The sequence below is a fragment of the Triticum dicoccoides genome, chromosome 4B, assembly GCF_002162155.2.
Source record: "Triticum dicoccoides isolate Atlit2015 ecotype Zavitan chromosome 4B, WEW_v2.0, whole genome shotgun sequence".
NCBI classification, from domain to species: Eukaryota; Viridiplantae; Streptophyta; class Magnoliopsida; order Poales; family Poaceae; genus Triticum; species Triticum dicoccoides.
The window spans coordinates 510667113-510694501 of record NC_041387.1 but is presented as its reverse complement, the minus strand read 5'-3'; the positions used below and the strand labels follow the sequence as shown (position 1 = coordinate 510694501).

General features: G+C 47.8%; 1 protein-coding gene and 1 long non-coding RNA gene across 2 annotated transcripts; both read right to left on the bottom strand.

Moving 5' to 3' along the window:
- Positions 1-21030: 21030 nt before the first annotated feature.
- Positions 21031-22982, bottom strand: LOC119291161 (cytochrome P450 94B3-like). The gene has a single exon (XM_037569873.1). It carries the CDS (start codon positions 22851-22853, stop codon positions 21282-21284), a length of 1572 nt encoding a protein of 523 aa, XP_037425770.1. The 5' UTR covers positions 22854-22982; the 3' UTR covers positions 21031-21281.
- A 359-nt stretch (positions 22983-23341) lies between these two features.
- Positions 23342-26213, bottom strand: LOC119291160. Its single transcript, XR_005142234.1, has 2 exons — positions 25782-26213; positions 23342-25373 (listed from the first exon to the last, which is right to left on the bottom strand). It is a non-coding gene; the product is annotated as an uncharacterized LOC119291160 (long non-coding RNA).
- Positions 26214-27389: the final 1176 nt, after the last annotated feature.

Here is a 27389-nt window from a genome sequence, read left to right as displayed (position 1 = left end):
CGGAGTAACTAGTAGAAGTATATGGAGAAGAACAGGAAGTTAGATCGACCCTTGTAGATCAACAACCAAACCGAGACTTGCGCCTTGACAATCAACGTTGCTAAAACACATGCAATTATCAAACCTTGATTAAGGAACGCATGAGCACAGATACGCGGGCATCGCTAGATGCAGGTTCTGAGTATTTTTGCCAAAACTAAACCTAGCTTTTACATGACCACTCGGCCTTTATTTATATAGATGCACGCAGGCAATCTGGGCTAAGCCCGTAACTCACAAGGACACACGAACGAACATGAAAAAAAACCTAATTAACTAGGAGGAGCAAAACTAATGTAGTAAATTCTTCGTATAACTAGGAGACCTTCATGTATATGGTTTAATTAATTCCAAACGAGGTGGAGTCCGAAAGTTTGGCTTGATATCTTCTGTTGGTGGTGTCGTTGGCGATTGATATTTAACTGAATGTTGTAGCATCGACTGATATGCTCGCGGTACGGGCCCAAGTATACCTGCAGCTGTTCTCCTCATGCCAGCTGCTACTCCATGTTGTGCTGGTATGATATATTTTCTACAACCAGAGTCGCATGCATCCTTCTCAGCCGTGACCTTCTTCGATGGTGCAATAATATTAGCTACATAGCTAGGGGTGATCACATCATCCACTCCCCCTTCACGCGAAACCATCCTCGGTTTCGGGGCACCCTTAAAAATCTTCTTGTGTATGGCAAATAGAGGATCAATCTTGATAGAATTATTACCCATGGGCTGCAGCACATGTTTGATGCCAACATCTCGGAACACGTAAGTGTTCAACCTTCCCTCATGTATAGCATTACGATCATATTGCCACGGACGACCCAATAGTAATTGGCACACATCCATTGGCACAATGTCACAAATGACCTCATCATAATATGTGCCAATATTGAACTTTACACGTACCTTGTGAGTCACCTTTAGATGTCCGGAGTTGTACAACCACTCAATGCAATATGGCTGCGGATGTGGCCATGCCTTCATTCCTAAAGCATCCACCACCCGCTTGCTTATGATATTTGTGTAGCTCCCTCCATCAATAATCAACTTGCAACACTTGTTGATTCGGCATTGTGACTGAAAAATTTTCCACCGCTGTCCCGCGCTTGGAATTTGATCCTCTTTAGCTCGCTGCACCATGATGCATGGTAGATCATAATCCATAGGATAGCACATGATAGGATTAGCTTCACTTTCCCCTTCCCTGGGCTCTTCAGACTCTGAGTCAGTTTTGTCTTCCGAAACATATCCATTATTAACAAGGAGCACTCTCTTCTTGTTCGGACAATCAATGCGTTTGTGTCCCCTACCTCCACATGTGTAACACACAATCTCACTAGTACGCATAGCAGACTGCGCACTTGAATCAGCCCTTGAAGCCACTTTGCTCGCGACCATAGATTCTTTGCTCATCTCCTTGTGATCGGTAGCAGCTGGCCTATAGGATGAAACTGGCTTGACATTATCATCGCCATGCGAATATGAACGCCGCCCCATGCTGAAATTGGTGCGTCCTTTGAAAACTTGCTTTGCTTTGACCCACTGTTCGGCATGCTCCGCTTGATGAAGAAGCTCTTGCATATCATTATACTGCATCAAATCAACACAGTCGCGTATATCTTCATTCAGCCCCTCAAAGAATCGTGTCATGGTTGCATCATCAGACTCATGCACATTAGTTTGGATCATCAAAACTTGCATCTTTTGGTAGTACTCATCCACCGGCATGGCTTCTTGTACAAGACGACGAAGCTTTGTGTGCTGCTCCTTCTGAAAATAAGCTAGAACAAAACGAGCGTGCATTGTACGCTTCATCTCACGCCATGATTCTGGCCGCGCGTCATCACGGTTGAGTTGATCCCACCAAATTAATGCGCAACCTGAAAATTCAAGAGAAGCAAAATGAATCTTCCGCTCCTCGGAGTAATGGTGGTTATCAAAAATCTGCTCCACACGCATCTCCCACTCAAGATACTCCTCGGGACCGGCCTTGCCTGTGAACGAAGGTATAGTAATTTTTATTCTACCAAGACCTCTGTCCTCGTCCTCATCACGGCGCCGCCTTGGTCCATTATCACAGGGACGCGCATCATGTCGTCGTCGGCGAGGCAAGTCGGCGCGAGCATCAGAACCATCCTCGGACTCAGCATCATTGTCGTTGTTGGCAACGTCCGCGCCACGGACATGTAGAGGTGCTCGGTGCTGCAGGGCATGTTGTGCCCTCGCTGGAGCAGCCGCGCCTGTTGCCCTTGCCTCTAGGCGACGAAGGGCGGCCTGCATGGCCTGGAACCCGTCGGTCACCGTCTCGTCGAGGGCCTTCATGCGGTTGTCGAAATGCTGGTATGCAGCCTTGAACATAGCACGGACACCTGAGTCCAGATCGGGACCATATTGCTGCGGCCCGTCATCCTCGTGCACCTCATCCTCGTCACGCTTACTTGCGGTTGACATCGCGTGTAATGATAAACCTGACGCTCTTTGGTACCAGTTGATACGGCTCAACTTGCGTTGAGACGATTTTGGGGTTGCCCTGATCTTTCACCACGTGCCAACAATTGTGCTAGCAGAAGCAATCTTGCAGGAAAAAGAAAATGCAATGGATTTTGTGAAGAGATTGTGGATGTGTACGTGAACGAGACTAGTAGCAGACTAGATGGATGGATGGATTGTAGAGATGAACAGCGGCTGGAAGTACGTGGTAGTAGTAGTATAGATGCAGGGGATTAAGCTAATGACGATTAGCGGCCCCGACGGCGACGGAGTAACTAGTAGAAGTATATGGAGAAGAATAGGAAACTAGATCGACCCTTGTAGATCAAGAATCAAACCGAGACTTGCGCCTTGACAATTAACGTCGCCAAAACACATGCAATTATCAAACCCTGATTAGGGAACGCATGAACATAGATACGCGGGCATCGCTAGATGCAGGTTCTGAGTATTTTTGCCAAAACTAAACCTAGCTTTTACATGGCCACTCGGCCTTTATTTATATAGGTGCACGCAGGCAACCTGGGCTAAGCCCGTAACTCACAAGGACACACGAACGGACTTGAAAAAAAACTAATTAACTAGGAGGAGCAAAACTAATGTAGTAAATTCTCCGTATAACTAGGAGACCTTCATGTATATGGTTTAATTAATTCCAACGAGGTGGAGTCCGAAAGTTTGGCTTGATATCTTCTATTGGTGGTGTCGCTGGTGATTGATATTTAACTGAATGTTGTAGCATCGACTAATATGCTCGTGGTACGGGCCCAAGTATACCTGCACCTGTTCTCCTCATGCCAGTTGCTACTCCATGTTGTGTTGGTATGATATATTTTCTACAGCCAGAGTCGCATGCATCCTTCTCAGCCGTGACCTTCTCCGATGGTGCAATAATATTAGCTACATAGCTAGGGGTGATCTCATCACATCGGCAGCTGCTAGTTGTAGCAACCATGGATGCTGGTTCCAGCATCTTCGGGCTCCGCTCCAGGCTCCAGCATCATGGTCCGCCCCCCGTTTGCGGCAGTTTTCAGGATCCGGTTGCATCCTCCCACCGCAGGCGTCAATGCTCGCCGTTACAACACCATGCTCCCCCGGCCGCAGCTCCGGTCGTCTCGAGCAGCGGCAGATGCAGCTGAGAGAAAAAAACGAGGATAGGATGCTGGGTCGATGGTTGGCTTTGTGATGCTCACCAGAGGAGAGGGCGGGTGACAGAGACAGAGAAGACCAAGAGATAGCTCAGGCAAAGAGGGGAAGAAGAAAATGCGAGTGGACGAGAGCGATTTGCGGGAGAAGATAAGGCAGAAGGAAGAGCGGTTGCTGGGCCCACGAGAAAGAGTTGTGCGTTTCATTTGTGTCAAGAATGTACGATCTATTTTGATCGAACGCAGGTTGCGTGAGCGGCCGAACGATTCGGCCGGCCCATGCAAATGTTTCCCTAGTTCTTATCATAGTTTTTTGTCTAAAGGATAAATTATTGTCAAATCTAACGTATTTTGGTACTGTAGAGGGGAATAGAGAGGGAATTGGTGGCATTATTCATTAATTGCTTGAGCCTCATGGGCATATATATAGAAGTACAATGACTAACTTGGAGTACAAGTCCATGTAGAATAAGATCCTATGCTATTTTATCTTTCCTAATAACCATAATACTCAACATCCCCATGTAGTTACAACGGTAGCGATGCGGACGGTGAGACTGAAGAAGAATCCGAAGGTAAGCCGACGGACATCCCCCCCACAGTCGTAATGATCGATGCATCACAGATGTTGTGGCTAGAGTGAAAATCGATGAGGTTTCTCAAGCAAGGGGTACCCCTTTGTACCGATGTTGATGTAGCCGAGAGCGCAAGGTGGTGTAGCCGTGATCGTGGTAGCCGTGCGACGGACGCCGTGGTCGATGTCGAGTCAGGATGGCCGGTGTCGAGGTAGTCGCCATGGAGCCGCGGGCGCAAGGAGACACCGAGTTAGTCATGGGTGCAGTGGTGTCGAGGTAGTGGTGCACCAGGAAGAAGGCGGTGTTGACGAGGCATTGCTCCGGGTTTGCCAAGCCCGGGGACACATCGTGAACGAAGGCACGCGTCGGTGTTGCCAGCACCGGGCATGTGTAGACGGGACCTGCATGAGCTGGACGCCATGTCGAGAGTGCTAGCATAGCAGGACCCGACGACGGTTGCGGCGCCAGTCGACGTAGGGTAGAAGGTGCCGATGTCAGCCACAGTTGTCGGAGTAGATGAAGTGGCCGAGGAAGATGACGGCGACGCTGACGATGAGAAGATGCTGGACGAGGATGAAGGGGGTGGACTGGCGGCGCGGCTTGGGTGAGCGAGCGGTAGAGGTGATGAGGAAGCAGAGCAGCGGCAACGGCCTGAGAAGGTGGCAACGGAGGCTAGGTTGCGAGCGTGGCGGCGGTGCTCGAAGTAGGCGAGGAGAACCCAACAACATGACGAAGACCGACATGGACGATGGCGCTCCCGTGCCAAGGAAGGCGGCACATCGCATACCACGTGAAAGTCGACGCGCGAAGACGGTGGAGTGGAGCTACGGCCCGAAGGGGCGACGCAGCGGCAGCATGCCGGTCGGGGCAACATCAGAAGACCTTGGGGTGGCGGTGTGGACCACGTGTCGCGATGCTACGCCCCGAAGGGATGACGCAACAACGACACGAGGGTCGGTGCAACCATGGGGATGATCTTGGAGCAACGGCGTGGACCGTGTGCATAAGTTTGGTCTCTAAACCATCGGTCCGTGGGGAAGTTTCATGAACATCGGAAATGCTCGCAGTATGCGAACGATACGGTCATTTCGGTTGAAGATAATTATTTATGATACTATTTTGCTTCTCTGTTTTAAAGTGGTGGTGGACAATTCTTAATGGGTCCGAATAACTGCCACACGTGTGGCGTCGACGGGAACCAGCCCGCACGCCTCGTGTGGCACGGACGGGAACCGGCCCGCACGACCACGTCCGCGCGCATAAAAGCACGGCCCGCACGTCCGTTGCGTGCCAACCCCGCCCGCACTGCCTCGTCCGGGCAAGCCGACCCGCTGCCGCACGACCAGGCAGTTCACGGCCTCCGATCAATCCCCTCTCTCGTCTGCCACCATCGTCCCCCACCTCTCGAACCCCGACCTCCGTCGCCGGCCTTCTCTGGTTGCCATGGCAATCAGAGCACATCCATAGGGCACTCCCACCTCAAAACCACACACCAACCCTCCCCACCCCCAGCCCCAAACTCCAACCCAGCCCTCGAGAGACGAAAATCTAAAAACCAGGTGAGAATCTCCGATCTCGACCTTCTCATCCTTAAGGCTGAAAATATCCCGATCTTGTGCTGGATCTATGCTGTAGGGGTAGAACACTACATGGTTTAGTGTGTAGTCGCAATTGCCAGGCAGAGTACACCAGATCTGCCATGTACTACGTTTGAAAATGACTTAACTTCCTAGCTTAATTGACGCAAGTAGTTGGGTATGAAAAATGGATGAGTAGGAATCACTAAAGAAGGACAGTAGGGGCAAATGTTGGAATGAAGAGGGCTGGAAGAAATTAGTTGCCACTTGTGTATAACGACAGTTGCCACCTTTCCTTGTCGGTAGCTGCCACCTATTTTGACCCTTCGCTTGCCATCCATTTCTTCTATGTGCAAGCAGCAGAAGAATACAATTCTTGTGGATTTTTGATGCCTTCTTGTTCATGCAGTGATTGAGAACACATTGGAAAGAAGCGAGACACGGAAAGAATGAATCACGAAGATGGCGCTGATGCTTGGGGTTCTCAAAGGCCAGAAACGCCCCCTTGGGATGCAACAGAGTACAGTCAGCTCATCTCTTCAGGGCCGTTGCTGCCACTACTAGAGCAGTATGCAGGCATAGGTATGATGCATGATAACAAAAGAATAGAACAGTTGCCATATTCGCAACGATGAAGATGGCATTCTACTTATGTCGTGCACTGTCATTTTTCCGCAGGTTCTTATGACCAAAACACAATTAGGGGGCCCCCATGGCAAGTTCACTCACAAGGCGCTAACACTGACAAATGTATGGGCAGCCAACTTCAACTAGCTTGTATGGATAATCAAGGTAATGCAAACCGAGAAAAGAGAACATACTACAGTGGACATGAAAAATGAACATGCAAACAAAAAACTGGCAAAAAAGGACTCACGAGTTAACACGTGTGAAAATGCAGAGCCTTCATGCAGCGCGTGGCATCAGGCAGCACCAATGTACCTGCCATCGACGACATACACAGGTGAGTCCATAAAAAAAGTGAAGTTGCGGATGATCAATTAGCAGAAGGAGCATAGTTGGCAACGACAATTGCCAGGACTGGACAACCATAGTTGCCGTGAATTAGAAAATACACTTGACATCTCTGCACAATTGTTGTTGCCATCTATGGACACCTGCAGTTGCCATGGAAGAACAACTGCAGTTGCCATGCCAGTGCGACTGCATTTGCCATGCCATGGCAACTGCAGCTGCCATGAAGGAACAACTGCGGTTGCCACGCCGATGCAAATACAGTTGCCATGCCAGTAAAACTGTAGCTTCCACAGAAGGGGCAACTGCGGTTGCCATGCTAACACAAAATGCATTTGCCATGAATTGACCAACCACTACTTTGCGTACAGGTTATTACGCTGGTGGTAACCCGACAAACGTCTCGTGGCAAGCTTCAGAAACTGCAGGTGGAGCATGTCATTTTGGTGTCACAGACCACACAAGAAGGTCAAATGCAACATAACAAGGTAAGGGAAAAAAACTGAACCACAAAAACAACACTACATTTGTTATTTCAAGTTATTTGTAGGCAAAAACAATAGTTGCCATGTTTGTTGAACAGTAGCTGCCATCACTGGACAGCTGTAGCTGCCGTACATGTCACGCGAAGAATCACGGCTTGCTGTTTGAAATGATGTCGTGCAAAATCACTCGTAGATGGTGTGACCCGTTGCGATACACATGTTATTCAAACAAAAATCTTACTCTGGTACCTGTTTTTCCTATTACAGGGCCTACAACTACAGTTAACAGCGACGCGGGGACATCTACTGCGGGGAGCTCTGAACGCACGGAAGACGCGTACCACCAGCCAGCAGACAATCATGCCGCAGACAATTTCGAGTCACAGTCGAGAATGGCAATCATTCCAGCAATACCGACAAGCACCCCTTTGAACACAAGCACTGCCAACACTCAAGTGGATGGAATTGCCGCCGATACTGAAGTGAATGATGAAACTGACGATGTCGCAAAAGGGGATGAAGATGGCGGGCAATCAGAGATCATGGTACCTCAGCCACCGTACATTGGGCAGAGATTTGAATCGTTCGAAGAAGCAAAGGAATACTACCAGACATATGCAAAGTTCCATGGATTTGCGGTCAACACCGAGTACCATAGGAAAATTAAGAAAACTAATGAGTACAGCAGAGGTGAGATGAGGTGCCACAAGGCACGGAGGAACAAGAAAGGGAAAGGTGATGCGCCTGTCGTTCCGGAACGAAAAAGAGGAATCATTCTCAAGACGGGATGCCCTGTCCGGTGTAAGTTGAACGTAGATGGAACACAGTATGTGGTCACTGAATATTTTGACGAGCACAACCACAAACCCATAAAGAAGTTCGACCTGGTCAAATTTCTGACCGCCCACAGAGGATTCACCCCAGTCGAAAGGCAATTCATAAAGCTGCTACATGATTGTAACGTCGGTCCATCAAGAATGGTCCAGATACTATCACTCATCCACAGCAAAAAGGGGAAACTGAGTAGCATGCCGTACATACCGGCTGACGTCACAAACCTACAGGCCAAGTACCATAGAGAGAGCAGGCTGGCTGACATAGAGGCTACAATTGCCTACTTCGATGAGAAAGCAAAAGAAGATAGATTTCTTTTACAGGATAAGGTTGGACGATGAGGACCGTGTCAGGAACATGTATTGGGTGGATGGTGCTGCAAGGAGAGCCTACAAACATTTCCGAGATTGCATTTCATTCGACGCGACGTACCTCACCAATATGTACAAGATGCCATGCGCTTCGTTCATAGGAATAAATAACCACAATCAGTCGTTGCAGTTCGGCTGCGGGCTCGTTCGGAACGAAGACACGGATGGGTACGTCTGGTTGTTCAAGACCTTCTTGGAGTGTATGGATGGACTTGCGCCGATGAACATAATAACAGACCAGGATTTCAGCATGCGTGCAGGCATAGAGGAGGCCTTTCCATTGGCAGTGCACAGGCACTTCAGGTGGCACGTTATAAAGAAGGCTGAGGAGACGCTAGGACCGTTCTTTGTTGACCGTCCAGAGCTGCACAAGGCATTCAAGCTGTGCGTGGACCACAGCTTGACGGTCGAGGAGTTTGAAAGGAGCTGGATGGCCATGGTTGAAACACATGAAGTCCAAGACAACGAGACGCTTGCTAGCTTGTGGGAGAAGCGAATGTATTGGGTGCCCGCCTACTTCATGCAGTGCTTCTTCCCCTTTCTGCAGACTACGCAGCGCAGCGAGGGGTTCAATGCTGTTTTGAAGCGATACGTGAGTCCTGGCAACTCATTGCTACAGTTTGCCAAGCAATATACAACTTTGCAACAAAAAATACTGGGATCTAAGCTACAGCAAGAAGCGAACACCGCACTGAAGCAGCCAAAATTGCTGACGTATTTACCGATGGAGAGGCAAATGAGCAAGATATACACAAACAAGATATTTAACAAGTAAGTCAGTTGCGTTACGGTCTTATTTGCGCAAAAGTACTAAGTCAGTAGGTGCCTAATAGAGTGCAATGCAGTTGCCATGATATGCAGTTGCCATGTTTAATGAAAAACTGTTTGCCATGCTTACTCAGCTGCAGTTGCCATGTTCAATGAAAATTCTGTTTACAATGCTTACTCGGATACATTTTCCATGTTCAAATGAAGTGCAGATGCCATGTTTAATGAACTGTACTTCCATTGAGGCATGTTGGTATGCAAATGCCAATATCAACTGAAAAAATGTTATATTGTCAACGCATATGCTGAAATGCAATTGCCATGTTTACTGAAATGCAACTGCCATGTTTGTTGAAAATGCAATTGCTATGTTTACTCAAATGTAGATGCCATGTTTTATGCACTGTGCTTCCATTGGGGGAAAATATTTGTGTGGAAATGACGATGGCCAGTTGAAAATGTAGTACAGTTGCCATGTTCAGTGTACTCCAGTTGCCATGTCTGATGTACTGCAGTTGCCATGTCTGGTATACTACAGTTGCCATGTCTGGTGTACTACAGTTGCCATTTCTGGTGTACTGCAGTTGCCATGTCTGGTATATTGCAGTTGCCATGTCTGGTATACTACAGTTGCCATGTTCAGTGTACTATGTTTGCCATGTTCAGTATACTATGTTTGCCATATTCAAACAAAAATCTAGTTCTATTTCCATGACAGCGTAACGTCCTACAAAAAAAAGATCGCACGATAGATTAACACAAAACACACAAAATTTACAGATTCCAGGAAGAAATAAAGCGTGCCAGCATGTTCACGGCTTTCCAGGTGGACGAACATACGTTCAAGGTGTGTTCTATTTTGGGCATGTCGGATTCAGAACCTGAAGACCCAGACAAAGGAAGGAACTACTTCGTGAAAACCTCGATCGAGCAAGGCGAATACTACTGCCAATGTTGCAAGTTCGAACGGGACGACATTGTGTGTTGTCACATACTAAAGGTAATGGACATGAACGCTGTGACACGGATGCCCCGCCATTTCATAAGGCGGCGATGGACTTGGGACGCTGATGACGCGTTGGCGCCGCAGACAACACACGCGGTTCTGGCTATGCATGACGAGAGACTTGAGTCAACCATGGAAGCCGTGAGGCACGTTGTGCTCACAAAGAACTATGCTGAGCTAATTGATGAAGCGTGCAAGAGTTATGAGACAGCGAGAGTCGCAGAAAAACACAGGAAGGCACTTAAAAGAGAGCTTGAGGAGATCAAGAAGAGGAAAGCTGAGGAAGCCTTACACCGGTTCCCTCGCACATCAAGTGTGCCTTCATCGACGGGGCCATCGTCTGAAAACTCGGAGATAGGATCTGGAACAGCAAGCACACAAACCCAGGTCAGGAACCCACCCCGTTCAATCACAAAGGGTCGCCCCAGAGAGATTAGGTACAAGTCAGGATTGGAGATTCAAGCAAAACACAAGAAAACGAAGAAAGGGGCGGGCAATCCATGAGCAGAAATTGTCGCAATGTGAAATGGTCCTTGTGGACATTTTATTCTGTACCCTAGACGATGAGTTTTTTTTTTAATTTGGGAGAATAACTCTTGAGGAGCATCAGAAGTGGAAGGAAAATTCACTGAGTGGAGAAATGCAGTTGCCATGTTATGGGTACTTAATCGGCCATGTTATGGGTATTTAATCTGCCATGTTATGTGTATTAAAGCTGCCATGTCATGTGTACTAAATCTGCCATGCCATGCTATTTTGTACTAAAATATGTGCCATGCTACTTTATACTAAATATGCCATGCTAGATGTACTGGATCTGCCATGTTAGTTGTACTGGATCTGCCATGTTAGTTGTACTGTATCTGTCATGTTAATTATGCTTGATCTGCCATGTTGTTTGAACTGTATCTGCCATGTTAGCTCTGCTGAAAATATACCATGGTATTTGAAATGACTTTGCGTGACACATATTTCCATGGCAAATACCACGCGGTCTAGAGAAACAATAGTGTGTTGTGGGCGATGTACGGGAAACAAGTTGGAAAAAGGCGTAACGTGCATAAACCATAGCCAAGGTTGTGGATGCATGATCAACCCTACCCCATGCTAGCCGGTGCACTTAGCGACGAAAAAGAAGAATCAAAACCGACAAAATGAAAACTGACGATGACTTTCGCTATCCGTGTATGTTGAACTACATTTGCCATCTGTTTTAGAACATCATAGATGCAATCAAAACAGCAAACTGGAGCTGTAAGCGATGAAACCGTTGTAATAATGATAAAACATAAAAACATATGTGCATGTACGCCTAAAAAAGGTTCACGTCCACACATATATTAGAGAAACTACTAAATTGTCGCTCACACACCACCACTACAAAGTAGCCTGCGCGGGGTCGCAGTCGTAACATAGCACACTGACATAGTTTTCAACGATAACAAAAGGGATAAGTACCTTACATTCCTCAGCAACAGAATGTAAGGTATGCGTCCGGTGTGTAACACCACGTGATCACTTGTACTTCTTGTTGATTTTCTTGACAGCTTCCTCCACGAACTCGCGTGCTCCGGACCGCTTGTTGAAATCTTCATTCGTCAACCAGTTCCATGTGTGGATTTTCCGGAGCTCAACGACCGTTGCAGCTGAGATAGCGGGGACAACTCTGCCTTCCCACTTTGCAAAGTATTCCAGCGCATGAAAGCCACAGTCCGTACTGCACGAGAAAAAGACTCAGATGAACACGCAAAAAAGGACAGACGTATCAAAGATAGACTTCAATTCAGATGTGACAGCAAAAATAGGGGTTGGAGTGATGTAAACGGCACATGAAGGAGGGGGTTGAGAAATTACGTGTTCCCTTGCTTCACAGTCGCCACATACTCAATCGGGAAATGCCTGATCTGGACCTTTGAATGTTCATAGTGACGGTTCCATGTCTCTTTGAGGTTGTTGATGAAGAATTCGGCATGCGTAGTGAGGTCTGAATCAGCTCCCGAACAGATTGAATCAAGCACCTCAAAAAGTTGGTTCTTCAGGTCAAGGCAGATGGCATAGTGGTGACCACACTTGTCTTGCTGGTCATGTGGTGCAAGCTCCTGGAACATGGGGAACATTACCTGCATTTGAAAAGTGAATGATTGAGAAAGCAGATTACACAAAAAGAACAACGGAGGGACAAAAAAATAGAATCACGTAGAATGTTTGGTTATGGGTGAGCAAAATGTGTCGTGCATTTTACAATCAAATTGCCACGTAGTTCGCACGGGATGCAAAAATCAAGATGACAGTGTGCACGGCAGCTGTTGCCACATGAAAACATCTGCCACATAATCACAAGTGCAGCAGATGGCAAAAACCACAACATTTGAAAAACAGTGCATACAGGGGAGGAGAACTCACATATTTCTTGAGTGTTAGCTTGAATTCACCGTGTTGAGCGAAATTCTTCCTCAGGATTTTGTGGTTGAAGTCACCATCCCATATTTTGCATGTCACACTGTAATGCATGATGATCTTGTCGGCACACACATCGATGTGATTGTTGATGTAGTCGATCCCGCATGCAACTACATTTCTCGACATTTTACTGTTTGGCCTCACGGACTCGGCGAGATCACCTAGGTCGACGTACGTCGCTCCGCATTGAATGACTTTGGTTCTGTCCAAATATGACCTGTATGAAAACGACATAACATGGAAGAATCATGCCTGCTAAGTGAAAATATATATGAAAGAACTAGAACATAAGCGCATCATGTATAGAGAGTACGAATAAGATGAATGTTAAGAAAGGAACAAAGCAAAATGAGAGATTATAGGGTGTGGTCATTTACGCTTTCAACTCCTTCATGTGCTTGTTGCTGGCCCTCGCATTTCCAAACCGCTTGATGATGTCGTACAGCTGGGTCTGTTCCTTAGTGGCCTTGAATTCGGGCTCGTAGTCTTCCGCGGGAGGTGGGTGGACTACCCTCTGCTGTCTCACAGAACCAGGGGTGGCACTTCTGATGGTATCCTCAGATGCCGTCTCTGCGGGCAAGTTGGAACTTGATTGCCCTTGCCCTCGCGAGGTCCTCCTCTGCAATGCTGCCTCCTCGATCTTGCGGTAAGCTTCGTCAAGTGACGGTGAAATTTCCTCAGGGGTGCCTGCAAATAGCTCAAAAAATAAAAAGTGTGTTAGGACAAGGAGAAAGTCAGGAAACAAATGGGTTGTGAGGGAATATGGTGTATGATGTGACATGTAGGTAGAAAAATAGTGGGGAAATTGACATGTGTGGTGCAACTACAGTGGCCACGTCATGGCAACTGCAGTTGCCATGCAGTTGTGCTGAATTACCATCTAGGAGGATTGTGGTTGCCATGTCACATGAAATGCAATTGCCATGCTGTGTCAACTCCACTTGCCAGGTGATTGCCGTACAGAAAAAATGCAGAATGGTAACAAAAAAATGCAGATGACATGGTGTGGCAAATCCAGTTGCCATGTGGAATGCACTATATTTGCCATGTACCAGCAAATACAGTTGCCATGATGAATCAACTTCAGTTGCCACGTGTTTACCCGAATGTCAAAAATGCAGCATGGCAACCAAAAAAATGTAGGCCATGGTGCATCAAATCCACTTGCCATGCCACCACACGGCAGTTGCCATCACAAGTGAGAACACCCAAAAGAATATGATTGGGACAAAATTCAAACCACAAAGATGTATCGAGGAAAATCATAAGGACATGACAAGTGTACCTTGCACAATTGGCTCCGCGAACTTGACAGCCTTCCTGCCCTCGACCATTGGCTGCGCCATCATTGCGGGCATGCCTCCTGGGAAAGCAAAGGCAACTGGCAAAGGACCATGCACCACCGGTTGATCTTGACTGATGCCAAGGCTGAAGCTTGGTGGGGTAAATGACATTGGGTGCCTCTCATTCCTACTGGCCAGACCACGAACGATTTGCGGGGCAGAATCCAATGGTGAAAGATCGACAAACATATCTGAATTGGCCGCTACAGAATGTTCGGGCTTATTTGCAGGGCGGGGCATGTTTTCGGCGGTATCAGCAGCAGCTTTCATGTCAATTTTCTTGTTTGGGCTGTAGGGGACACCGACATTGACTGGGAGCCTCGAAGTGCGCAGATTTATGCTGGGGATTTCCACTGCGGGTAAAGGCGCAGTATGCCCCGGCCGTTCACCTGCGTCACTCGTGCCCGGCTTCACACCTGCATCAATTGTGCTCCGGTCTTGCGGTTTCTCTGTCACATTGCTTCTGGCGGGTGGCGGGAACAGTGTGGACGCAGGAACACACCCAGGCTCATCTCTCTTGCTCCTAGATACAGCCGGTGCGTTGGGTATGACTGTTGGTTGCTTGCGGGGGCTGCGACGCCTAGGTGGAAGACCGGCACACGCCACGGTCACCTTAGCAGTATCTGCACCGACAGGGGCTGGAGCTGTTGTGCCATGACTCTCACCTGTAGATGGCATATCCTTATGAACTGCCGCCTCAGCAGCTTCTGTCGTGGACACAAGTGTGCCACCACGCACGCGCTTGGAATCAGTGTCAGAAGAGCGGGAATCTTCCTTGCCTAGGTTCGTCTCGGGAGCGTCCACTTCAACACTTGCTGATGGGGTGGCATGGCTCACAGCAGCATCCTTCATTGCCAGAAGAGTTGGCAATATTTCAGCTGTCCTGGCAGATACCGACTCGTCACTCCCCGATGTACGGATGCCTGTTGTTCTAGCCTGGACATCCGCAGCCGGCGGAGATGGTCGGCCACTTGCGTCAGAGTTGGTGGGAGCTGTCATCGGTGCAGCAGCAGTGTTGACGCCGGGTGCCTCATGTACATCCGAGTTGCCCCCCGTTGACAACTTTGAATGTAGGCGTTCGAACGGGTCCTTACTGCTATGCTTGGCCCCGCGCATAGTGGTCTTCTTCACCTTGCAAGAAGAAAAAAATCACATGAGAAAGGTATGAAAAATGAACAAAAAAATGTTTGCCATGGTAGAAATCTTAAAAGAATTGAAAAAATAAGTGGAAAAGCTGGTAGTTGCCATGTAATGGGAACATGCGTTGCCATGTGTCATAGTTGGCAGTTGCCATCCAGCAGCAGTTGCCATGTTAGCAAACTTGAAGAATGATACAAGTGTATGTTCTGTCAGGAATGCAATTTGAAACCTATGTGTGGGATGAGCTCACAAAGCCAAAGGCAAAAGATGGCAGCTGCCATTAGCTAGAGTGCTAGTTGCCAGTTGGCCTAGATGCCAATTGCTATGTAAAGACCAATAGGAGTTGCCGTAAACTAAAAAAATGAAGGAAGAAATCAGTTGGAAAAACAGCGGTTGCCGCGTGGGGGACGATGACAGAAGAACATGTGACAAGCTGAATCAGTAGCATTGGAAATTCAAGAAAAAATACCACTATGTAAATGAAAGCACATGGATGAACATACTTCTTGACTGGCTTCCTCAGGTCTGGCAACACGACAGGATCCCCGGTGTTGGTCGTCGTCGTACGAGGAGAAGACCTGGTGGAAGGGGTGTCACCGACAATGGGGGCACCTTTGTTCAAGCGAGCAGAAACACGGGTTGGCGTTGGTGCCTGTTTCTTCGTAGCTGCTCGTCCACCAGCAGTCGGCTCACTACACGTAACAGATGAAGGGAAAAAGGAAGGTGGCAACTGTCAGACAACAAACCCATTGCCGCGCTTGACAAAAAACAAGTGCAAAGAAATGGATGAGATTGTTCCAAGAAAATAGACATAGTAGAAAACTAAAATTGAAAGTCGAACCTCCTCCTAGCAGCTACGGGATCGGTCCTAGACCTCTTGCCATGCGAACCCTGCCCAACATCATCTGGAGCCCTCCCCCTCCTTGATGGCAACACCCCCTCGCCTCTCGCAGCCGTATGTTCTATCACTTTCTTCGGTGGGGGGGCATCTGTTGCATCCTTGCCCTTGTTGGCGCCTGTGCGAACTTCAGCGTGTTCATCGTCATCCATGTCCTGATGCACATCATCCATGTCATCGTCGTCATCCTTGCTGAGGCCAGCGTCTCCATCTACATCATCTTGTGTGTCGATGGGCTCTTGGGAACTGTTGTAGTCATACCGGCCACGGCAACCGGTTGGTCGACGTGTATGTTCTGGGACAAATGAAGTGAACTGCCTCGCAACCGCGTCGCTATCAGAGGCACTGAGGGACATCCACCCCTCAACCAGCTTCCCGAGCAAGCCGGTCATTCCGGATGCAAACTGCCCAATTAGATGCTCAACTAGTGCCCTCGCCTGTGCACGAAAACAAGAAGCATCAACAACAACCCGTATTGCAGTCGCTTGCGGGACAGCAACAACTAATCCACGACAAACAATGGATGTCGATATTTTGATTACCTCAGAAGGGCAAGATGGAGCTGAGTGCACGTCCATCCACTTTCCAAATTTTTGAGGCCCCCCAAACACGCTGTAGTCTATAGCATGCTTGGCCATCAGCTATGAAAAACAAAAAGAAATTGTAAGCATGCCTTATAAACCACGGACGGTTGCCTCATGTCAAATTTGTAAGCATGCCGTGTGAAGAGATAAACAAAAACTAACCTGTAGTTTTCCATATGTGGTATTAGTTGCCTTGTCTGCGGCAAGCACAGCCTTGACAGCGTTGATGGTCCACGCAGAAACAGCAAACTTGTGCGTAGGCGGCGGGCCTCCTACCCCAGAGAAATCCACGGTGGACAGATCAAGACAGTCGACATACATGAGCTGATTTAAAACAGTTTTATGTACTTGTTGGGAAAAAGAGCAGGATAATGTATGATCCAAATGATAGTATGTATGTGCTAGTTGCCATCATAGTGTGCTGGCAGTTGCCATCATACTGTGATAGCAGTTGCCATGCTAATAATATGATGGCAGTTGCCACATTGTCAGTATGACAGTTGCCATATTGTCAATATGGCAGTTGCCACATTGTCATTATGGCAGTTGCCATCTTGTTATGATCGGGTTGCCATGCATGAATAAAACTGTGTTATAAACAAGAGTTCACACAGAGATCTGGTAAAAGTAAATACCATTAAATGCAGTCGACAACCCTTCTGGTACATCTTGTTTTTGAAAGCATCGTGGAGAAAGTCGGCAATAAACTTACACCAGTTCATGTTCTTCACATTTTTCAGATTCGCCTGCACCACACAAAATTTCAGGGCAAAAAGTTTGCCGCATCAAAAATCAAACGGAAAATAACAACAAAAACACTTGCAGTCATTAGCTTAACACGTGACATCGGAGCCATAAGATTGAAGGAAAATAAAGTAGAAAGGATGGATCATTCACCAGGATGGGGAAACATTTGTTGCTTGGGCGAAGGGAAGTGGTCGGCGCGAAAACAGCTGAGATGAGGTACATGAGTAGCTTCATCTTGAAAACATCTCCGTGCGTCATCATGGCCTGTAGCGAATCTGCCAGTATAGACGTGTTCGGCATGGACTCCAATCCAGGAAACAAACGGGCGAACATAGCTTCCTCGATCTCATTATTGACCTCGTACGGGACTTTGATATGTCCACGAGGCACACCCAAAGTGCAGAACACGGATTCCTCGTTCAACGGAAGTCTTCCGCGTCCAGGAATCACGAATTCCCTGGAGGCAGGCTCGTAGATCTCACCAAGCCAGTCGCATACAGGGTTGACAAGGTTCGTGCACCGGACAACCATCATAGACTGCATGCCCATCTCAGCAGCAGCCCCCTTCTGATCATCGCTGAATTTGTCAGTCAACGCAGTCAGTCGTTCTTGGGAGGCTCTGTTGCGAATTCGTTTCTTCTTCTGCAAAAAACAGACACAAAAGTGATCAGCTATTGCCATGTTTTGCAATGCCATGAGAATTTAGTTCATGACAGACGACTACAAAAGATATAGGTGCCAACCAATAACAAAAATCGGGAGGAGATGGGGCGGGTGTGTGGACAATTACCTCGTCGCCCTCTTTTCTCCGTCCAGTTGCCCGGTTACGCTGTGGTGGATCCATGAAATCATCATCATCATTTTGATGATCGCCACGAGCCATTCTATTGATGTAGGAACAGACCAAATTGTTAAGGGGGGAAATGTAAATGCAAGAGGTAAGCATTTGCCACCTAACAGAAAAATGTCAACTAGTGAATGCAAAAATATAGCATGAACACGCACGCGGCCCCCCTCCCCCCCTCCCCCCCATATGATTGTCGAGAACATAAACATGACAAGTAAGCACGTTGGTTAATGCACTTGAAAACAAAATGTTGAAGTTGCCATGTTAGCCCACTGTAGTACAAAAAAAACAATGAAACCACATCTGAATCGATAACCTGAAAAACAGGCACAGTGTGTTCACATATCACAAAAGCCAGTGTGGCAAAATGAAAAAATTGCGTCCGTAGTACAATGAAAATGCCACATTGTACTGATTGTAACATGGCAACAGGCGTGATGTGGCAACAGATATGATATGGCATCTGGCACAATAGATGCGCAAATGTGGTTGCCATATTATGCAGCCAATTTGCCACACTGTCATATCTGCATTGTGGCAACAGACATTGTGTTTACATTCTATTTGCCACATGATTATACAATCCAAGTGGCAAACACGCAAAGTCGATGTGCACATTAGTTGCCGTCCAGTGCAGCTGGATGCCGAAACTGCATTGACTACCGATTGTGGCAACTATCAAAGTGTGGAAACTATAACAAATAATTCAGAAAAAATTAGATCTCACAATGAAAAAGCATGTTTGTGGTTACTATCATATAAATTCAGCAAAATTCAGTTTGCCACATGGAAGAACGTGGGTGTGGCAACTATCATAGTCACTCAATAGAATTAGTTTCCATATGTGAAAGCTTGAATGTGGCAACTATGACAGACATTTTCAGTAATTTGTTGCCACAAAGGAAAACACGTTTGTGGCAACTATCACATTTGTTCAGGGAGTTTAGTTGCCACACAAAATTCGCCTCGTTCTGCCAAGTTCAGCCATTCTGCCAACTTCAGCCATTCAGCCAAGTTCGCCTCGTTCTACAGTTTCAAAACCAAACCTAACTAGATCTAGGTTTCAATGGCAACTACTTCGACTTCAAAATCACCCTCAAAATTCTCGCACGAACTGACTGTAAACACAAAATCGAACCAATGCACATCAAAACAAACCGGGGGGCACCTCCCAAATCCATGCGCAAGACTAGTGCGTGCCTCGGAACAGGCATACCCGCACCGATGATGTCGCAGCCGCGGCGGCGACGAAACTGCCCAGTGCCACAAAAAAACGGCTACCAGACAACTTCGGCGCCGGCGGGAACGCCGACGCACCGCCGAATCGCCAGAATCTCTATGAATCGATCTAGGAATCGAACAGGGAGGGAAAGGGGAAAAATGCAGGAAGTGCTTGCGAGAGATGAAGCGAGCATTACCTTCAACCCGTACGGCTTCCGGCGAAGCCGCTCCGCTCTGGCGAGCACCACCGACGGCCGCGAACACCGTCGATTGTTCCGCCTCCGCCGTCGCCTTCTCCTCTCGCCTTCTCCTCCAGTGGTTTCAAGTGCGAGTGGGTTGTGCCAGTAAATGCGTCGCAGGTGAGTAAAATGGAACCGTGAGGGAGAGGGTGGAGGGGTGTGCGACGTGTTTGACGTCAACCGCGGTCGGAGCGTGGCGTGCGGGCGCATGGCAGTTCCACCGCACGCCTCTAAGTGGCAACCGCTGACCACGGGATGACAACCACCGTGCGGGCGAACTGACTTGCACACCGCACACGAGACTCGTCCTACGTGGCACCGAAAACCGGCCTGTTTGCTACAAGATTCCTGCGTACCGAAGCCAACGAAGATGGAGGCGTGTGGTCGGGGTGTTGAACGCCCACACGTGTGGGCGTTAACATTTCCCTTCTTAATACTGCTCCTGAGGTGCTATCGTATGATATTCTTAAAATCAAATACTTCCCTAACTATAGCCCTCTGTTTGCTTCTGCAGTTGGGGGCTCCCAGTTCTAGCGACAATTCGTTAAAATTTGTGATGAATTTCTCTCACATGTTAAGTTTGTTGTTGGATGGCGCGTGTGTTTGTTTTTGGCTAGACTGATGGCATGGTGATGCTCATTTAAGCTCTTCCTTCCTTGTGCTCTTCTCCTATTGTTGGGAGGTTTCGTTTATCTATGTGAACTGGTGACTGTTTTTCGAACTTATACTTCATGTTTTAATTACTGATTGTGTGATTTGTGATGGTGTGAAGAGTTTCGATCTTGTACATGCTCTAGGAATCATTTTGATGCAAATTATCAGCTACTAGTTCATATCAATGACGCAAAGATTTCATATTGCGAATTTATGCAATATAGCTATTTTGGAGACGCAGTTCAAACTCTATGAATAGAAAAGCGCAGTCAAACACCATTAAGATTAATTCATGTTGTTGTGACTAGATATAATTCTCCGAGTCTCAATGGTGAGCGCAAAGCGACTGTTTTTCAACTATTAAAATTCAAAGACACGTCTTTTGCTTCACAATTGCACGATAATACAGATAATTAGCAACTAAAATACCTCCTGATGAAATTAATAAAAATATGATTTGTTGGAAGCATAGAGGCAAATTTGAACTAATTCAACTGTAATGATGTTTTTATAGCGCCGAAATGAAACCTCTTTGTAATATTATATATAAGTTTTTTTTTTGCACTGGATGTTTATTTTATCGACTTGATTTGGTCTCCCGTGCAAATACTGGCTCCATCACTGTTTTTCCATGGCACTAAAGAAGCTGGATTTGAGAAGTTTGGAGAATCTGGAGGAGATCAAAACACGCCCTAAATCCATCGAAGTCCTTGGAGCAAAAGCGTGAAAAGCCACCACAAGATCGAGCTTAATGATGGACCAACAGACCAAAGTAGAAACGCCCATGAAACCATCCGGCCCCAGTGAATCCATCTTTCACTCACTGGCATTCTTCTACACGGTTATCATTCAAAGCATATTTTCCGTCATCTTGTCGTCGTACTCAATTCACTCTAGCCTTCACCGCCACCGGGAGCCCGTCCGCCATCCGCAGCGTCAGCGAGGCAACCTGCCGCGGCCGGTACGCGCCGTCCACCGCAAATTCGAACTCCTCCAGCACGCATGTCACGATAGACTTCATCTGGATATACGCCATCTCCTTTCCCAGGCAAATTCTTGGCCCCGCGTGGAACGCCATGTACCGGAACGGGCTCTCCGGCCGGAACGTCCCCTCCGCCGTGTCCAGCCACCGCTCCGGCCGGTAAGCCAGCGCATCCTCGCCCCACACGGACTCCATCCGCCCCATTGCATACGAGTTGTACGCCACGAACCACCCCGCCTCCACCGCCGTGCCGTCCGGAAGAACGTCCGCGGCCTTCGCTTGCAGCGAGTTCACCGGCACCGGCGGGTACAGTCGCATTGACTCCGTGATGGCCGCGTGCACGTAGTGCATCTCCCTCAGCTCGTCGAGGTCGAACCCGGCTCTGCCGAGATCGCCGATCGCTCGGCGGGCGCGCACGGCGGCGACCTCGTCGCGGATGCGGCGCTCCACGTCCGGGCGCGAGGACAGCAGCCAGAAGAACCAGGTGAGAGCGGAGGATGTTGTTTCCCGTCCGGCGAGCAGGAAGCTGATCACCACGTCTCGGAGGGCCCTCTCGGTGTAGCTCTCGCCCTGGCTCACCATGAACCGCGACAGGAGGTCGTGCTTCTCGCATCCCATGTTCATCTCCTCCCGCCGCGACCGGATGATGTCATCAGCGAAGCCATGCACTATGGCGATGGACTCGCGCAGCCGCCGCTCGGAACCCAGGTTGAGGGCCTTCTTTATCTTCCAGAATCCTGGGATGGCGTACCGGAACCTGCCCGCGCTGAGATTGGCAGCGTCCCGGAACGCGTCGGCGAACCTGCTGCTCGCGGTCCCGGTGCTCTCGACCTCCGGGCAAGCGTCGCCGTCGGGGAGCTGGCGGGGGTCGTGGTCGAAGGCGACGCGGCAGATATTGTCAAACGCGTACCGCTCGAGCGTGTCCTGTAGGTCGAGGTGGCCGCCGGAGCCGGCGGCACGGCGCAGCAGCGGGAGGAGCCTGCCATGGAGCTCGATGTGCACGCTTCGCGCCACGAAGAGGCGCAGCGAGCGCGTGTTGAACTCGTAGCTGGCCGCCTTCCGCTGCGCGCGCCACGCCTCGCCGTCGGCGTTGAAGATGCCCCGACCGAGGAAGTCGTGGAGCAGCGACGCGAAGCGCGGGCCCTTGGGATAGTTATCGAAGCTGGCGCGCATGATGTGCTCCAGATTCGCCGGGTTGGCGGTGATGACGCCCCGGATGCCGCCCGGCCGGCGGAACACGAGCGTGCACGTGGGCTGGCGCGCGAGCACCTCGGTGAGCCAGTCCAATATGCGGTGCCGGTTGGCCAGGAACTGCGGCAGGTGGCCGAGCAGCGGGTACGGCCGGGTCCTCGGCGTGTTCTTCTGCCGCTGCGCCGCCGCCTTCTTGTCGACGAGTCTCCACGCGCGGAGGACGAAGAGAGCGCCGAGGGAGAAGAGCGGCAGCAGCAGGAAGGCTGCCAGTGCGATTGCCATGGTCGCTAGCTAGCTGGACCGTGCCTACCGTGCCAGGAAATTCGTGTGGTTTATCTCCATCGGTTTGTGGAATGTAGGTGGACGTACGGGAAGATGATAAGGGAGAGGAGAAAAAGAGTGTGGCGGTGAGCGAACGGCGAACCGGCCTGGAAGCGCCTCCGCCACAGGTGATTTCTTGTGCTCGAGAAAAAGAGGGTGCCGCGTAACGGGAGACCTGATGTGGACTTTCCGTTACGTTCAATAACGAATCGTCATCCGTTTGCGCTGAACTGCGTCACATTTGGCGGATCGGAAGATATTCCTCTCAATATTCCGAGTTTATGCTCCACATAACCGTTTGCATAGGTTTTTGTTGACGTACTTCCAAGCGCAACATATGTCTGTCCCCCGGAGCTCTCAAGCAGTGGCGGACCCAGGAAAAAAATGAAGGGTGTGCACACTCTAAAAAAATTCCCACCTACTCAATGTGCAGACAAAATATGGCAAAATAATACATGAGTATCTTAATGCAAATCTCATAACAATTTAGTTCACAAAATATATCTCAGATGTGCTCAATTACAATACTAGTCTTACATTAAAGAAGCACAAGTAGAAAATTACATCACTAAGTAACTCTACGTTTTTGCATTGCCATGAAAGCATCAACTATGTCATCTTTGCTTACTTCCATGAACACATCCCGTTCAATAAATGTCACCAAGCAATCATTCAAGCGATCATCACTCATAGTAGTCCTCAACTTATTTTTCACTAGATTCATTGATCTCTCTTTTGCAAAGATTTGGACAACTCATTTGTATAGCCAAGAATAACAAGCATCAAGTGAAGATTGAAAACAAAGTCAAATGATTCAAAGGCTTGAGCAACTCCACGTATTCTTGTCCACTCACTTTTTTGTGAAGGATCTTTTCCAATAGCATCAAGTACTTCAAGGATTGTGGAATACATGCTAACAATGTGCATAATGGTTTTAAAATGAGAACCCCAACGAGTGTCGCCGGGTCTAGCTAGTCCCATCTCTTGATTTAGCCCACTTCCACTTTCAATCTCACCCATTTCAAGTGCTTCCAACACCTTTTGAGCTCTAACATCTCGAAGCATGTCGTGGCGCTTACAAGAAACTCCAACAATATTGAGCAAGTAAGAAACGTGGTCAAAGAACCACAAACATGGTTCATTGTCCTTTGCCACAGCTATGAGAACCAACTGAAGTTGATGTGCAAAACAATGGATGTAATAGGCAGAGGGTGACTCTTTCATGATCAATGTTTTCAACCCTTTGATCTCCCCTTTCATGTTGCTAGCCCCATCATATCCTTGCCACGTATTTGACTAGGAGTCAAATGATGATCTTTAAGCAAAGTTTGAATTGCATCCTTAAGTGACAATGAAGTTGTATTGGCAACATGAACAACTCCAAGGAACCTCTCACATCCTCTTCCCGATTTGTCAACAAATCGTATGCAGAGAGCAAGTTGTTCTTTATGAGATGCATCACTAGACTCATCAGCCAGGATTGCATAGTGGTCATCACCAATATCTTCAATAATTCTTTTAGTTGTTTGCGCCGCACAACATTCAATTATTTGATTTTGTATCTTTGGACTAGTCAAGATGCAATTCCTAGAAGCATTGTTCAAAACAAGTTTATTAACTTCTTCATTATTTTCTAAAAGCCATTTAAGAAGTTCAAGAAAGTTCCCCCTATTGCTAGATTCTTCACTCTCATCATGTCCACGAAATGCCAATCCTTGGTTCAAAAGAAACCTCAAGCATCTAAGTGAATAAGTCAGCCTAGCCTTGTACATACGCAAATCCTCTTTATCCACCCTCACCATAATGTTATCAATTGATGGTTGGGCTGCCACAAATAAATTGTACTTCTCTTGAGCTTTGTTGTGAATGCTATTAAAACCACCAACATGTTTGACCAATGCATCGGGCTTATACCAATTTTTCCAACCACCATTAACAAAGGCATCACCCCTAGGCCCCCATTAGATTTCCCTTTGAACAAATAACACACAAAGCAAAATGCTGCCTCGTATTTGACACTATATTCTAACCATTTGTAGGTCTCAAACCAAACAAAGTTGAAGTGTCGATTTTTACCATAGATTTTCCTGACTTAAAAGTTGTGTGCATATGGTTGGACTGCTTGCTTTGCAATGTATCGTCTCCGAACTTCATCTTGATCATCAACATCATACTCTGAAATAGGAATCCTCTACCCTGGATCAGGAGGAAGCCTTTGAATATTATATGGCCTTGCACACGGAGAATGGACTGCTTCATCTTCACTATCACTTTCAATCTCTGCATCGGAATGGACTGCTTCATCTCCAATATCAAATTCAATTCCTGCAGAATGGACTCGAGGTGGAGAATGGACTGCTTCATCTTCAATATTTGACACTATATCTTCAGGTTGCTCTTCGGTTGCAACCTTCCTTCTTTTAGCAGCCTCATAATTCTGAAAAAAGGACTTAATGTCACCATTCCTCTTCATCTTCGATTCTACAATTACAACAAAAAGCACAACTGTTAGAGGCAGCATTGGCAAGCAAGCAAAAATATATATAACACAAGAGAAATAAATGGTACTGGACTTGATTTTCAATCTACTAATATTCAGTGATGCACAATGAATAATGATATCCTTTCTACAGATGATATGATAAATCCCCACTCTACTGTACATAAATCCCCACCCCACTGGACTATGATATGATAAAACACTCGGCGATAGCAAGTCTTTTTTCCTTCATATCAGCAACAAATGATTCTGAAGTACAACATATTTCCTCACCCAAAGGCTTGCACCAAATATCATCCCTCATGCACAGATTTAAGAATCAATTGACAGCAAATTAACTGAACATATATACAGAGCAGTGCTGATACAGAGTACTGACAGATACTCACCCAAAGGCCAAAGGGCGTCAGAAACTAGGGATTCAGGGGGAATCAGCCATTCAGGAGCTTGGGCAACAGCCCGTCATCTCCTCCGGGCTCCGGATCGGCGGCCCGCGGCGCCGAGTGCTTGCTGCCTTGCTTCAGAGTTCGGACCGACGTCTGGCGACTGGCGGGCTGGCTGCTCGTGGTAGAGGGAGATCCAGCAGGGAGCAGGCAGGCAAGGCACAAGGCAGCGCTCCTTCGAAGGGGAGCGGAGCGGCGTCTCTTCTTGGTGGAATGACAGGACGGAGCGGCGGACGCCCGGATGGCCGGACGGCCCCGGCGGGAGGGCTGGATGGGGATGGGGAATTGGGGATGGCCGGATGCCAGATGAGGATTGGGGATTAGGTTTTCGACTGCGAGTTGCGTGCGCCTTCTGCTCTGGCTGACCGACGAGCGAGACGAGCGCCTCTGTATTGCTGGCTTGTGAGGAGATGGGCTGGGACGCTGGGCCTTTGTTGTTTTGGGCCTAAATACCATATGGTACAAAATAAATTTGCAAATTTCTGGGTGTGCCAGGGCACACCTTGCACACACGCTGGGTACGCCGACCGCTTCTTCTTTCCATTGGAAACGCCGATAACAGCTTTTTATCGCCTTCATCCATCTCAAAATAAGTGTTTTAACTTTAGTTTTTCCTTCCATTCATATTACTTGTGATTTAAATAAATATATATAGCACTAAAATACATCTAAATACATTTATTCGAGTGACAAATAGTATAGATCAGGGGAAGTACAATTTTATACTAAACATTGAGACACTTATTTTGGGACCGACGAAGCATCATATTAATTGGTTCAAGAAAATAAAACTACTGGTACTAATCGCATGCACATGAACCACAACCGGGGAGACAAGGGATGAAATATTCTCAGCAGGTTTCTGGAATCTGGAGTGAATATTCTTAGCATCTATAATTCCAGGGACTTGGTTGCATCTCTCCACCACAATGGCCACTCCGGCGTTGAACTCATGTGTGTTTCTCCATGGATATGGATGGAAACAAAAACAATTTTTTGACAAAGAGCAGCAAAGTATTCATGCATGTGTAATAAGGAGAAAATTATCTTACATAATTGCATGGTTAAACCACACATGTTACAAAGGGTAGAGAAAGAAAAACCAAACATAAGATAATCTATGGAGAGGTATCCATATCTTACTAGTCGCAGCTCGCGCAACATTGGCAGGGCGCAGAAGTTTATGACCTTTGATCACCTCCATTAGGTACCCAATGGCAAAAGAATTGAAGCCCCTCTAATCTTGTCAAATCTCCATTCTGACGGTTCCTCTCTGATTTTATATATTATGTCATCGGTAGTTTACGTAGTAGCCCTGAATACCTGAGCGCTCCACTCAATCCATATGAACCACGAAACAGTGGTTGCAGTGGCCGACCATTTCTCCATGTGCGCCTAGGTAGCAGCCACAGCATAGCCCTGCTCCCACAAACCACTGAATGAGACCGTATCCACCATGAGAGCGAGGTTCAAAGGGATACTGAAGAAGTCGAACGCCCTGTACCACAGCTCTATGGAGAAAGGGTATTGCATGAAGATGTGCAACGCCGTCTC